This window comes from Periplaneta americana, chromosome 12, assembly GCF_040183065.1.
Source record: "Periplaneta americana isolate PAMFEO1 chromosome 12, P.americana_PAMFEO1_priV1, whole genome shotgun sequence".
NCBI classification, from domain to species: Eukaryota; Metazoa; Arthropoda; class Insecta; order Blattodea; family Blattidae; genus Periplaneta; species Periplaneta americana.
In genome coordinates, this window is record NC_091128.1 from 166,149,811 (window position 1) to 166,166,243 (window position 16,433).

The window sequence follows — 16,433 nt, forward strand, 5'->3', positions numbered from 1 at the left end:
TTTGATTTAAAATTGTTTGAAAACTTTTTGGATCCTGGCTATGTTTTACTGTTAAAAATATAATTTTTGTTGAATAAATATACGTTTTTATTGAATTTAAAATTGTTTGAAAACTTTTTGAATCCTAGCCATGTTTTATTGTGGAAAATATTTTTTATTAAACGAATACGCCTTTTGGTTTATATACCACTGTCTCTGCTATCGGTCTCCTTAACTGAGGCAATATTTGATCGTTTCTTGTAGTAGTGCAAGCTAGTCATACTGAGCAAGCGTTTCCATGGTTTCAAGGATAGTGATCGTGTTTTGTCTGCCGATATATTTTAATTATAATCGTGGCCGTCATTATTTAGTAAGACGGTCGCTGAAATCATAACTATTATTAAAATCAGTTGTACCGAAGATCATATCAAGCAATCTGAGTAATGAAATGTTCGACGGGAGGCCACCTGGCGTTAACATGCACCTTCACGAAGATGGAAGAGTCCCGTCGCGGCCTGTAACTTGCATTACTGCATTTTGCAATTGCGTCTTGTTTTTAGATGCATCTTTTCAGGGTCAGGAGATTGAAACCAGTTCGGCTGCACCGCACTGACCTATCACAATGTTCTTCAGTGTCTTCTCTGCCTGCACCTTGCATTCAGATATCTCGCGGATTCTTTATACGTAGAAAAACAGACATAAACTTAATTAAACACGGTTCTCGTTTCCAGTTCCGTTTGAATGTTTTCAGGGTTTTAAATGATGAGTTCTTGAAATGCATTGAATTTCAAGCCAATTACACGCTGGTGCACAACTTTTTTCCATGACTCCAGGGATAAAACGGACTTTTCATCCGTGACAAACGAGCTGTCGTCATGATAATCACTTTATGGTGCACTTTTTTGTTTTTATTTAAATACTTTCCCCTTTCTCTTGTTTCTCACCGATTTGTTTTTGTTTAAATATGGAATGTTTCTCTGCTTACCACTCGAAAAAACTGCAACAAAAATATTTATGCTCGGCCATGCCCAAATGTAGTAATTATACACCTGGTAGCAGACCTTTAATGCATGTCATTAAAGTACACTTACTCATTAAAGGTCAGGTCTTTCAGCCAATGACGACTCACTTTACAACTGTTTAGCCAATGACAGGTCAGATTTTTACCGTTATAAAACCGCAAGCATCGATTATTCTCGGATATGCAATCGAAAGAGAATTAGCGAAAAGTCACGGAGGCTGGAAATCCAATACTGTCGCGGAAGGTTATGTTCTGTTACTATAATAATTAGCGTTAATTGTAAATAATATTCAAATAAATGCAATTTGTCATCTCGTTTTTCAATGTCGAATTCAATAATCAAGGTTATAATATAATATTATCAAGTTTAACGGATCTACGTCAAGATCAATGACATTATTGTTCCTCGGAAAAAATCAATACTTTCGCGTCTGCGCACATCTCACAATTCACGACCTAGAACAAGGTCACTTCCGATCTTGTCAGTTACAAATAAAATGTATACATCTGAATACCGGTAATTTGAAGTTAGAAATATGGTCGAGCATAAAAAGTCGTACGAAACTCGCCTATAATGGTAATTAAGAAGCTCGTATGAAAATTATGAAACGAGCTTGTGCTCGTTTCATAAATATCCATACTCGATTCTTAATTACTATCATTACTATCATTATAGGCTCGTTGCATAATGTACTATTATGAAATTGCCTCTTTTGGGAGTTACGTCGTTGCCACTAGCAACGCATTCTTTGGTTAAAAGATTCATTTGTTCGATCATGGCCCACTTTATGCTTCTGCTACAACGCAGCCTATACTTATTATGTTAGCGGATCCATCCTCTTTTGTTTTACATTTTAAGAGGTTATGTGCACTGCAGCACTTCCTGAAAGAAACCACCCAGCTATCAGGGATGTAATAATAATTTCCAAATAATAATAATAATAATAATAATAATAATAATAATAATAATAATAATAATAATAATAATATATTATTGTTTGGAAATTAATGCTATATTTAAGTAATCTGGAATTAAAATTTGTTAAATTAACTTTCTCTCTTTATATTTCCCGCATTTATTAATGACCCCAATTGTGTGCAAATACTTTTTATTAAATTAATTTTAATTTTAATATCTTTTTAACCTATTACACATTAAAAACTTTTCACGTTAATATAGAAGTTTATTGAGTGTTTGCCCTCTAATAAGCTTATCAGTTGCTAACAAAGTGAAACGTATTCACTAAATTAGGATACTGTGTTTGACAATATTACATAGATGAACGTTTTGGGCAAATATTTTGCCATCTTCAGATCCACGTTACTGGATTGGAATACAAACAATGTCAAAAGTTAAAGTTAGTTATATATAAACAGTTAAAATAATAAACCTACTGCTAATTAATAAGTTGTTTAAAATATAACAATAAACAGTGAAGAAAATTAGGTTCTACTGATACGTCGTATGACAAATGGCATTGTTTTTAGCTTATGTGGCACATTTATTGGTTCTTATAATTGAAGTTAATAACATAATTTTCCATAAGGAAGATCATTGCAATTTGTGTAAATCAACCAGGCCATTATGCAAATTCAGTGTTGAAAGCTGCGAGGTTATATCGTTGAATGATGATGATGATGATGATGATAATAATAATAATAATAATAATAATAATAATAATGATAATAATAATGGTTTATTTTAACTGGCAGAGTTAAGGCCATTCGGCCTTCTCTTCCACTCAACCAGTATGATAGAAAATTACTACATTGCTATGAATATAACATAATTAGGGGAGACCCGGACAAAACGAATAACCCGGGCAAAGATAAAAATGCCTATTTCTTAAAAACGCCAACAGGTAGCGCTTTCTGCTATGTTGGGGAAGAATCCCAACCAGATTTTGCTGCTGGATCTGACTTGTCGTCATTCTAGCTAGTGAGAGAAGAAGTCAGCGTGTGTTTGAAGAAAATTGACTGTTTTCTTAAAACATTTCAAGGTAAGAGAAACATATGTACAACATACAGTACTGCAGAAACTCTTTGTTATGTGATAGTAATATGTAGGCAATAGAATTAGTTCTAAAATACAGTACTTACGAAGAAGATTATTGACATTTATGTTTGTATAACCTTGAATGAAAAGCGAAGTGGCGTCTGCGGACAAAGTGAATAGGGCAAAGTGGATAACTTATCCGCTTTCCCTTGCCACCTTTATTTGACTATATAAGTGTCAGCTGTATTTCTGTATGTATTTGTATATTGTAATAAAGCGTGTTTGATCATTTTACTTACTAAAGGCATTAAGTCACACTAATTAAATTATAAAGCAGCAACACTGATTTTAATTTTTACTTAAAAAGGTCGTAATGTCTTTTCAGTTGGTTTAATTTTTCAAGAGGAAGACGGAGCAAGCCAAATGGTCTGAAGAAGCCATGAAGAAAGCACTTGAAGAAATAAAATCTTCCAATCAGTGGTTCTGCTATCTGGCCATACAACTATAATGTGTTTGTTGTTGAAGATTTTGCTCCAGATGAACTTACAGATCGCCCACTTGAGACAGAAATCAGCGAAACGACAGCTGGCTCAGATTTAACAAATTCTGCGGTGCCAGCTTCTTCAGCGGTTGAAGAAACAGTTAATGCTCACTCAGAATGAACCACATCTGTGATGTCGGCATCTTCAGAGATTGACGAAATATTCAATACATCAATTACACTCAGATTTTCAGTTTCCGTTACGCCAAAACCGTCAACATCGTCAGCAGGAGAACCGAAGTCAGTTCTTTTGATTTAGACCAGTGCCAAAAGTGGATGCTCGAAAGATACGAGTTCAACGAAGAAAATGTCAGCGCTCTGAAGCTCTTACATCTATATAGATTAAAAACGTTGAAAGAGAAATAACTTATGGGTAGGAGGAAAAGCAGAAGAAATCCAAGTCTTCAGTGCGAGTGAAACGTCGACTTGTTCAAATTTGTATTTTGTACTAATCTAACGTGCTGTAAAGGGCTGTAATAACATTTCTTATCGTCTCATATGCCTCATTAACATCGTGTTTATGTGTTGACTAAATTTTATTATCAATGAACAGATATTAAACAGAAAGGTGAAAATGTTATAGGGATATTCACTTTGCCCGTGTACCCGGGCAAAGCGAATACTTAACTATATTTTCTTTCTCAAATCATATCACTGTCCGTAGGTACGGGAAACGAATTGCTGTTTTGTAGATATGTGGACAACATGTGTCACAACCAAAGTCATGAAGTTTTTATTTCGGGAGCATCAAAATATAGCCTGTGGCATTGTTTATTCTTAACTTATCCGCTTTGCCCGGGTTTCCCCTAATACAATACAATACAATACGTGGTACAGTCATTAAGTTCTGACACTGACGCCTGAAGAGTAGGCACCCACAAGAATCTGGATGTCTCAAGATGCCGCGTGATACGGCGTACACTTAAACAGATCGACATCCTCCCTCAATATAGCCGCCGTTGGCCGCTATGCACGTCTGCCAACGTTGGTGTAGCTGCTGGAAGCACCGCTGAAAGATGTTGGCAGGAAGATGCCGTACGGCTTCTCTTGTGGCAGTCATGACCTTTTCGGCCGCATAAAAATTACGCCCTCCTAGGATTTATTTCATGAGGGGAAAGAGAAAAAAAATCGCATGGTGCGAGATCAGGTGAGTACGGAGGGTGTGGCAAAACAGCGACCTGTTGCCTTGCAAGTTCCTCTTGGACAAGGATGGAGCGATGTGCAGGGGCGTTGTCGTGTAGCAACAGCCAATTCTTCCTATGCCAAAGCTCAGGACGCTTACGACGAATTGAATTGCTTAAACGGCCAAGAATCTCTTTGTAGAGGATCTTGTCTACAGTTGCACCTTGTGGGATGAATTCTATGTGAACAATTCCATTTGAATAAAAAAAAACTGTTAAAGTATCACCTTGCCTTTTGACCTGTCTTGTTGCGGATTTTTCTGTCGTGGAAATAATGGCGTTTTCCAGGTGGCGGATTGTCGCTTCAGTTGCGGATCGTAAAGGAAACACCATGTTTTGTCTCCAGTTATGATCGGTTATAGCAGTTTCGCCTAATTTCTGACAGAACGTGACGTTTGCCCGTTGCTCAAACTGCAACATACTCGAGTTCCGACGCGCGCATTCAAATCACCGTCACAACAATGACCGTAGTTCTGCTTACAGTGCATGCACTCAACTGTCTCTTGTTGGGTCGAGAGACTAACTGACACGGTATCATACCATGGCGCCACCTATGCTCTATAGTGCACCACAACGCCACTATGCGCTCAGTATTAGAACTTAATGACTGTACCACGTATAATACAATACAGTACAATCATGTTATAAGAGTCAACAAATGTGCCACAAATAACTACAAACAATACCATTTGTCATACGATGTATTAATGGAAGCTAATCTTCTTCATCGTTTTATTGTTATATTTTAAACAACTTACCAATTAGCAGTAATTATTTTAACTATTTATCTGTAAATTTAAGAGGCATAATGGGGCCGATAAGCTAATTACTATAAATGACAATTAAAATTTATTACATGTGCCGTCTATGCTTATCCTTATTTAACAAATATATTGGTTATACAATATTTTGTTACATAATATATCTATTTAAACGTTTTCGGCTCTGTGGAGTCATCATCAGAAACAAGTAAGCCCATATGTATGGTGTGAGTACACTATATGTTGCCGTACATTAATAGCATTGAGATATGTATATACTTTGTTCTGGTAACGAGCATCATTGAAAACTTTTGAGTATAGATATTACATTTGATACTTTCTTGCCCACAGCTATCGCCCCAGCTCCTACCAAATATGGAAAGCTACATAACCATCAAACTGGACGACTATTAATTCTGATCTTAACAATTTTAAAGTATTTTAGTTAATTTTATCATCAGCAATTGTAACACTTTATTACGGCCCATAGAGCCGCTTTGTATTATATTGTAATTTCTGCCATACAATTATTGATTTTACATAGAAACATGTCATTTTAAATTGTAATATTAATTGAGTTTACTTGTACGGCAACATATAGTGTACTCACACCATACATATGGGCTTACTTGTTTCTGATGATGGCTCCATAGAGCCGAAAACGTTTAAAATAGATATATTATGTAACAAAATATTGTATAACCAATATATTTGTTAAATAAGGATAAGCATAGACGGCACATGTAATAAATTTTAATTGTCATTTATTTATCTGTAACTATTTTTAACTTTTGACATTATTTGTATTGTAATCCAGTAACGTGTGTTACATTTATACCAAAATCATCTGAAAATGGCAAAACATTTGCCCAAAACGTCCATCTATGTAATATTGTCATAGACATTATTCTAATTTAGTGAACACATTTCACTTAGCAATTGATAAGCTTATTGGGCGGCAAACACTCAATAAACGGCTGTATTCTCAGCTTGTCGGCACTTATGTAACATGCCTGTAAAACTTTTCACTTTAATATTTTCCAAGTTCATGTGATAGCGAAATCACATATATACAGGAAGTGTTTTTTTAACACGGTCTCCTCTGTATAAAAATCTAAATCCACTGAAATAAAGAAACGTCAAAATACATTATTCATTATTTATTAATTAACACGTAATCCTTATTGTTGGAATTTCATATATAAAGAGACGTCTTCCCGGATGGGTGGATGGTTTCTTTCAGGAGATGTTGAGATGCACACAGCCTCCTAAAATTCAAAAAAACAAATGAGAGTCGATCGGCTAACATAATAAGTATAGATTTTGCGTTCCGTTTGTTCAGTGTTGCAGCAGTATAAGTCGTATAACCTACGCCATGAAAAAACAAATACAATTTTTTTAACTAACGAAAATATTAATCGACGCAACTCCCACAAGGGGCAGTACTGCAATTTTTGTTACAATTTCTGAGAGTTCATACGTTCAAAATGTTGCAGATGTATTTAGAATATTACCATCTTATTCTTCTTTTAAAAAAGTTTGAGGCTCCACCCATCTCTTTATAGATCTGACAGTTCAATGTGTACCTCTTAGATATTGACTAAAAAGTCGTTTCAGGGTCCTTGACAAACTATTCAAATATTTAAAACTATTATATTTCTACATCATTAAATCCAGACGTTTGAGATGGGCAGGGCATGTAGCACGTATGGGCAGAAATGCATATAGTATGTTAGTTTGGAGACTGGAGGGAAAAAGACCTTTGGGGAGGCCGAGACGTAGATGGGAGGATAATATTAAAATTGATTTGAGGGAGATGGACTATGATAAAGACTGGATTAATCTTGCACAGGATAGGGACCGATGGCGGGGTTATGTTAGGGCGGCAATGAACCTGCGTGTTCCTTAAAAGCCATTTGTAAGTATTATATTTCTACAATAAAATATTTATACAATTTCTTACACATACACAATTCACCGCTAAAAATAGTAGTTGTACATCTCACCTGCATTTCATACTGTAAGATTTGTGGCAGAAGTTATACACTGGTTTCAAGAATTGTTATGGCGTTTAAATAGTTTATGGTGGAACGCAGAATTTTTAAAAATTTTCCAGTAATCAATCATTAAGGAATTTCGAGTCATGTAAGTAACAGATGCAACGTAGGTACTGTAATATTTGTAAATGTATAGCTAGGAGCCTGGTGTGCAGGCAACCCAACGCACAGAAAGCGCAGATGTAATGTGTGACTAGCAGGCGTCCGACAGATGCTGTATCCTTATATGCACAAATTAGCGCTGTGGATTTCCGTGAAGATCACAATAAAGGTCAAGCAAGGCCATCTTCAATCTAAAGCTATTAAATAAAAGCTAACCTTATAGTCCATCGCAAGACTACGAGACCCTGTAAGCAGTAAATTACACCGGCATGAACACAGAGCGGTAATGATATATTACACTCATTTCTGGACGTGCATATACCGATGAAGGCAACTTCAGAACGGAGATGTAGAGAACATTGGTAACAGAAAAAATGATAGGCCTACATTGAAACATACAAACTTATGTGAAATAATATATATATACACACAGGGTGTTTCATAAATAAGGGGCATAATTTCAGGTATGTTTTTCCCACATGTAGACAATCAAAATAGTTCATTACAACATGTGTCCGGAAATGCTTCATTTCCGAGTTATGGCCTTCACAACATTGAAATTCACCGGAACGTTTCTTTCCGCAGGTCGTTGTCATTACAGAAGATGTTCAAAATGTCCACCTCCTGCTTGAATACAGACCTCACATCGATGTCTCATTGACCTGCGAACACGATCCCAATCTCCAGGAGTATTGGGTATGTCCTCAGAACATGCCACAATTCGATTCCGAAGGGATTCCAAATCAGGCACCGGAGAAGAATAAACCAATGATTTTAAATGGCACCACAAGTAGAAATCGAGAGGGTTCAGATCAGGTGAGCGTGGAGGCCAAGCAATTGGGCCACCTCTACCTATCCATCGATCAGGAAACCTTCGATCCAAGTACCGGCGAGCCGTACGACTGAAGTGTGCAGGAGCGCCATCATGCAAGAAGTGAATGTGTTGACGATTGATCAGTGGAGTGTCTTCTAAAACATGAGGTATGGTGTTTTCCAGGAAGTTTGTGTACGCCTGTCCCGTAAGTCTGTTTACAAGTACATGGGGTCCAACTAATCGATCACCAATGATACCGGCCCACATGCTGAGGGAGAACCGCACCTTGTGATGAGATGGAACAGTTGCACGTGGGTTTTCATACGCCCATACATGCTGATTGTGGAAATTTGTTATGCCATCTCGTGTGAACTGTGCTTCATCTGTAAATAATACTAAGGCAGGAAAGTTCGGATTTACACCACACTGCTGCAAGAACCACTGACAGAACCTAACTCGTGCAGGGTAATCTGCTGGTGACAGGGCCTGTACTGTACACGTTGCAAATGATAAGGATACAATTGATACTCTTTCAACAGTCTCCAGACAGTCGTATGAGGAACATTGACTTGCAACGCTACCCTTCGTGTGCTGATAGAAGGAGTCATGTTCACAGCCTCCAGAATCTACTCCTATACTTCTGGAGTTGTAGATCTTGGTCGTCCCCTTCCCAAACCAGGAGAGTTAAATTTTTCATACTCGCACAGACGGTAATGGAGACATACAAATGTCTTCCGATCTGGACATTGTCGCTGTGGGTACCTCTCCTGGTACAAACGACGAGCCAGCGCAGCATTGCCGTCCGCCTTACCGTACATGAAGTGTATCTCTGCCAGCTCTTGATTTGAATACATGTCGCACAGTCTAACGCCTACACAACACTGAATGTAACCTTCGCCTCGGAATGAAACTGTCAGAGTGCCCTCTTAATGTCTCCTTTGACGGCAACGACCTGCGGAAAGAAAAACGTTCCGGTGAATTTCAATGTTGTGAAGGCCATAACTCGGAAATAAAGCATTTCCGGACACATGTTGTAATGAACTACTTAGATTGTCTACATGTGGGAAATACATACCTGAAATTATGCCCCGTATTTTTGAAACACCCTGTATATATATATATATATATATATATATATACATAATTTGAACTGGTAATGGAAATTACGGGAAAACGGCTGAACGGAGTTTAATAAATGACACCTCATTTTGAAGCTTGGAACCCGAAGTTTTTTTTCAGAAAAATAGTAGTTTTCAGTGGAATGTCAATTTTCCTACATTATTCTCCTATTTTTCAAAATCCATCTTTCTTCAGTTTTGAGAACTAATTAATTGCATTTCAGAATAAAACGAAACACACACTACAATAAACAATAGGCTATTACACGAAGGCCATGACCTGCAGGGTTTCTGAAATATTTAGACTTCAAATTCAATTGGTTATTAAAAACTTGAAGACTTACTAAAAATAATTTACAGGTCTGATTTTGCGGTGTGTAATTTTCTGAGTATAGCTGTGTACTGTATATTAAAATCTACAAAACTTGAGATGGTTTGATGACATTATTACCATTAGAAATTAAATATTATTATAGTTAATGCCATGATGTGACTATTTTTCATTATTATGCATATTAATGGTACATTGATGATATGAAAGTGCAATGTTTTGGGGTTATATAAGTAGATGTAGAGAATATCTTAAATTAGATCTTCATTTCTATAATTTACTGAGTGGTGTTACGTAAGATAATATTGTTATTAAAAATAAAATATTTTTATAGTTAATAATTAAGTGGGGTTGGGCCCTTTTCATATATTTAATGGCGGTGTGATATAGATATTTATATCTATTTCAGTATTGGCTCGAGAGAGCGCAAAAATTACAGTTCCTAAGGAAAGACCAAAAGGTATTACTTACTGATAAAATAAGAGGCCTACGAAATTTTTTAGTCTCCCGATCATTTCAGCAAGATCTGTCAGCAGGATAAAATGATTTTAACCTCTACATTTCAATATATATTATTTTAATGTACCGAAGTACATATGATATTTCCATGTAGATATTCTGCGTCATCATACGATGAAAGAGTAATGGAACGGAGAAAAATTCTCTCCGGCGCCGGGATTTGAACCCGGGTTTTCAGCTCTACGTGCTGATGCTTTATCCACTAAGCCACACCGGATACAACTCCGACGCCGGTTAGAATCGTCTCAGATTAAGCTCCAACTCTTGGGTTCCCTCTAGTGGCCGCCCTCGGCACTACGTCATAGATGTCTATGAACGCAGGACCGAAGTCACACATGTGCTAAGGTGCACTCGATATGAGTGACTAGTTGGCCGGGATCCGACGGAATAAGCGCCGTCTTAAATCACGAAGTGATTACGCATATCATATATATTATCTTAATGTACCGAAGTACATATGATATTTCCATGCAGATATTCTGCGTCATCATACGATGAAAGAGTAATGGAACGGAGAAAAATTCTCTCCGGCGCCGGGATTTGAACCCGGGTTTTCAGCTCTACGTGCTGATGCTTTATCCACTAAGCCACACCGGATACAACTCCGACGCCGGTTAGAATCGTCTCAGATTAAGCTCCAACTCTTGGGTTCCCTCTAGTGGCCGCCCTCTGCACTACGTCATAGATGTCTATGAACGCAGGACCGAAGTCCATACATGTGCTGAGGTGCACTCGATATGAATTAACTCTTAACTATGAACTCTTTTAACACTCTCAAATTTAGCATACCAAAGAACACATTGTGCCCGCTGTTGATTTGTAGTAGCCATTTTAATCAACTACGATTTTCATTTGTCCTTTCAGATTATGAATTGTTGATTGTCATATGGAAACTCCCATCTTTTAATCATAATATAATCAGCAATAAATTTTTCCTACTATCATAATAGCTTTGTAATAATTAATTAATATTATCCATACCCAGACGGATCAGACTGTATTATCAGGCAGAACATCTCACAATGTGTATCAGAGGAAAAACAATTAGTTGTATACATCTGAAGTGTGATTAGTGTAATATGTCAACGATATATTCAATGAAGAGGGAAAGAAACTCGCCAATCTACCACATTATCTCCTGGTTTAGTTGCCTCATAAGTGGTGTCTTGTTGGTATCATTTGAGAGGTTCAGAGTTGTCTTCGGATAGTAGACTAAAGGACAACAATGGGAAAACACTGCAAATATGGAAAACAATGCGTTATCTCAAAACCTGGGAGAATTTAAATGAATTTAAAGATAAATTAAAAAGCCTTCATGTCTAATTACTGTACAGGCGTTATTAATGACAAGACATTTTTATAGGATTATATCGCCAGTTGTACTATGTGCGAAAAATTGAAGATGATGCAACTTATTCCTGAATATTGTTCATATCTTTCACGATATAACAACTCCGAGCGGATTTCAGTTAAGGGGGACGTAAAATACTTACGCCCCATTTGTATCAATAATAATAATAATAATAATAATAATAATAATAATAATAATAATAATAATGATAATAATAATAATAATAACAATAATAATGATAATAATAATAATAATAATAATAATAATAATAATAATGATAATAATAATGATAATAGTAATAATCTTAATAATAATACTAATAATAATAATAATAATAATAATAATAATAATAATAATAATAATAATAAATTTAAATCATGTTTTATTTAACGCCGCTCGCAACTGCCGAGGTTATACCAGCGTGGCTTGTCTGTTTGAATTTTGTCTCACAGAAGTTCTTTTACATGCCAGTAAATCTACTGACATGAGCCTGTTGCATTTAAGCGCACTGAAATGCCACCGACCTGTGTCAGGATCAAACCCGCAACCTCGGACACAGAAGACCAGCACCCTGCCGACTGCACACCCCAGGCCGACTAATAATAATAATAATAATAATAATAATAATAATAATAAATGTTTGGTGGGTTTATTGTTTTATTTTATTCATATCTTCTTCACAGTGCTATAGTTATGTCTATTCTCACTACTCCCCCACCAAGGATACGAACCGATGTAAACAAATGTAGCACTTTATAGGAAAAATGCATATACAATTTATTCAGTGCCACAAGTAATATATGCCGCATACTCTCATCCAATTTTATTCAGAATAGATCTAAGGTGTTTACTATTAGTTTTTAAGGCGACTTTAGGCTACATGCAACTCGCAAATCGGCGATTAGTATTTATCACATTCTGGCAACTCCGGTACTTATTATAAATTTATCTTATTTACCTGTTAATTCGTCATTTTGAATTCTGCTATAATTCTGTTGTACAAAAAAAAGAGCATGAAAATCATTTTTAATTTTGTACAGTGTTTGAATTCGTAAACCTTAGGAAATTCGCTTTCATCGTTTTCCAAGCATTTACTCAAGCAATTAAGTAAATATAACGTTATTAACTAATTTCGTAATACACTATTTCTTAAGATGGTTGTGCCACAGTCTAGTATATACAGTCGCGAAGCTCAATACGTAGTAAATATGCAAACATTAGATAGTTGCTCACCACTAGGATCGCTGATATCGCCTCATTACAGGCAATGCAAAATAGTACCGTCACAGTCTATTGTTTCTAGCACCCTCAAAACTCAAGCTTCGTGACTGTATATAGTAGACTGTGGTTGTGCTTTTTCGTGTTTTTTTTTCTCACTGTTATTTACACTCGCTTTAACATTTTGGTCATATCGCGAGTTAATCTTCTGTGTGAAATCCGAAGGCCTGTGTACTATTTGTTGAGGCTGGTTCTATTGTTGCGAACTAGATGGCGTCTGTATATGTATTACTGATTCGTTATGAATATTATTTTGGTGATAATGAGGCCAGTGATATTCAGGAATCGTGTGGCCCGATTTTCCTGGCATTTGCCTTACGGTTGAGGGAAAACTCTGAAAACCTCAACTAAGAAATTCAACCCGACCGGAATTTTCCTTATTGCATTGTGAAGTTCATTAACTTCTTTTTTTTTTTTTAGTAGGTTATTTTACGATGCTTTATCAACAGCTTAGGTTATTTAGCGTCTGAATGAGATGAAGGTGATAATGCCGGTGAAATGAGTCCATGGTCCAGCACCGAAAGTTACCCAGCATTTGCTCGTCTTGGGCTGAAGGAAAACCTCGGAAAAAACCTCAACCAGGTAACTTGCCCCGACCGGGAATCGAACCCGGCCCACCTGGTTTCGCGGCCAGACCGAGTAATATGACAAAATAAATAACGTCGCCTTATTGTTAAATTACATTTGTTATTATCACTTTTGTTAATTTTAATTGGTAAATCTTTACTATATTACGTTTGCTAATATTATTTTAAAAAATAGTAAACGAAGTTGTTCAATTACTATTTCGTTTCCTGGCGTAATATTTTTCCCTTCCAAGGATCTATTAGTACATCAATTGGCCACCAGGTAGAAGCTTTAAACATGCAACACATAGAGCAGCATGTAGGCTGTTGTGCCATCTATGAGGAGAAGTTCAAATGACGACAAGATCGATTTAGGTCGACAATGTGTAACGTCGATCGTGTGAAAGTCGTGAATAAAATTGAAACGTGTGCGGGAAAAGAATTGTTATTTGTTAATTGGTTAAATTACAAACGTTATGATGAATAACTGTGTTGATGAACTACTAATAAACAGAATACAAGAGTCTCTGAAAGAAATTGTAAAAGAATTGCGTCTGTCGTACAACTTTTCAGGGATACTAAAAGAGAAGAAGGACAGAGAAAAACGAAGGTTAGACGTGCCTTTTAAGTTTATGATATAAAAAAATACAGTCGCGGAGTGTGTTAACCTCAAATTGTGAACGGTAAAATATAGCATACTAATAATAAGAAATTAAATTACAGTAAATATATATTATATAATTGAAATTCAGAATAGCGATATATATTTTAGTGATAAACTAAGAATCGAACTTACGTTCGATCGTTTGTGGCTAATATTACACGAAACATATATATTGTTTTCATGACTTTAATAATTATTTTTAATTCTGCAACATATTAAAGGTGTATTAAATGTATAGCATATAATTAATAATTGCATAATGTATTATTATTGATATTTCCACATAGATATTTAAATTTGATATATAATATTTGTTTTTCAACAAAGATTTTATTCAATTGTTGCTAATGTCGAAATATTCACCTTTTCAATAGAAATGCAATTTAGGTAAAGCACTGAGAGACTCTAATGTCTGTATAAGTTATCGGTAAAATACAAATGATTAACAACAACTGTAATGAGGGGGTGAAATATTATATTTATATTATATTATTATATTTATATGCAATAATATAATTTAATAAGGTACAGTTATTTTTATTTAGAGAAAAACCACACAGCTTACCTTGTCGGAAACTTAAATAGTTGGCGTATTGCATATTATGGAGGGAGGTGGGAAGAACTCTGCACTTTTCTTACTTACATCTGATATACGAATAGATACATGAATTCCGTATTCTCATATTTGGGATATGTGAAAAGGATTATTTTAATTCCGGACATTCATTGGGTAATATTTAAAAAAGAAAAACAAAAAAAGGAAACACTACTAAAAAGGGTATAATATTGACTAGTATTCCATAGTCACTGTACGAAAGACAAATGATAGGTACGAATTCACGTAATGTATCCAAGTGTGTCACTTTATCAAAATATGAACTGAGAATGTTATTAAAAATGATCCAACGTATTATACAATTTTAAGGGCCAAACAAATATGCATTCACACATAATTCTAGTCCTGTTTGTAATCTAGATTCTAAAATATAAATAATGTCTATAGTTAATCGATAGTGCTTAATATCGAACTTTGTCATAACAAGAGACTTCGTCCATAAGAGTCTATGGTTTGTGCTAAAATCACGTGGTTGAAACAGGCATTAAGAACACGTGAAAATCCATATAATGTCTATAGTAAATCGATAGTGCTAAATATCGAAATTTGTCATAACAAGAGACTTCGTCTATAAGTTTGTATGGTTTTTGCTAACATCTCGTAATTAAACAAACGTTAAGAACAGGTAAAAATCCATATATAAACACGTAGTGATTAAAACATTGATTTTTTAAAGCGTTTGAGAGAAGTACTTCCTCAGCAAGTAATATGCATGCAGTAAACATTTAAATTAATGTTTTGTTTTTACAGCTTTGGTATTTTAATACCTATAAACTAATATTTTGGCGAGAAAATTTAATTTACTAATACTGATATATAATCCGACTGTTTATAAAATTATTTATTTGTATTTAGGCCATGAACGAATGCTCACCTGAGGCTGTAATAAGGGCTAATTAAGAAATAATATTATATACTAATTACTTCGAGATACAATCCGTTCGCATATGGGCATTTTCTGTTATGAAACTCTTAAAAAAAAGCAACAAAAGACGAATTTAAGTGATATTGATTTGAAAAATACTCTATACTTTTTCGTACCTTATATAAAACCTAATTTCCTCAATATGTAAATAAAGAAGTAATTAAAAAGAGGAATTCAAAACTGCATTTTGTTTTCAAAACTGTTTAAATCAATATTATCTTCCATAATTTTTTATAATGGCACGAAATTTTTCACGACCCTTTTTCTTAGTAAGATCAGTCTTTAATGTATCTTTAACAAAAAAAAGAATGACAATTTTCTTAAAAATTAAAAAATATGCCGAAAATTTTTCTTCTTATTCTCACAGTGCAGATATTCTAACCATTGGCCTAGGACTTGTCAATTTTAATGATCGCCTCAAGACGAAAAAGATATTACTAAAAAAATATTTAAAATTTTGCGATTAATTATTAATCGCAAAATGAAAGTTTAGAAAATCCACAAAAACATTTTATGTAGGCAAGTGTTGTTTTTTCTTTTAGATCGAAGAGCAATTTTCAGATATTAATAATGTAAAATTTCATCTGATTACGATTAAGTATATTGAGCAATA

General features: G+C 35.1%; 1 protein-coding gene across 1 annotated transcript in view; it reads left to right on the forward strand.

Moving 5' to 3' along the window:
* Positions 1 to 14,034: 14,034 nt before the first annotated feature.
* The window catches only part of mei-W68 (meiotic W68), a 22,249-nt gene continuing 19,850 nt past the window's right edge, over positions 14,035 to 16,433 (forward strand). The window contains exon 1 of the mRNA XM_069840672.1: positions 14,035 to 14,225. Coding sequence (XP_069696773.1) covers positions 14,092 to 14,225 — 134 coding nt within the window. The 5' untranslated portion in view covers positions 14,035 to 14,091. The remainder of the gene's footprint in view (positions 14,226 to 16,433) is intronic.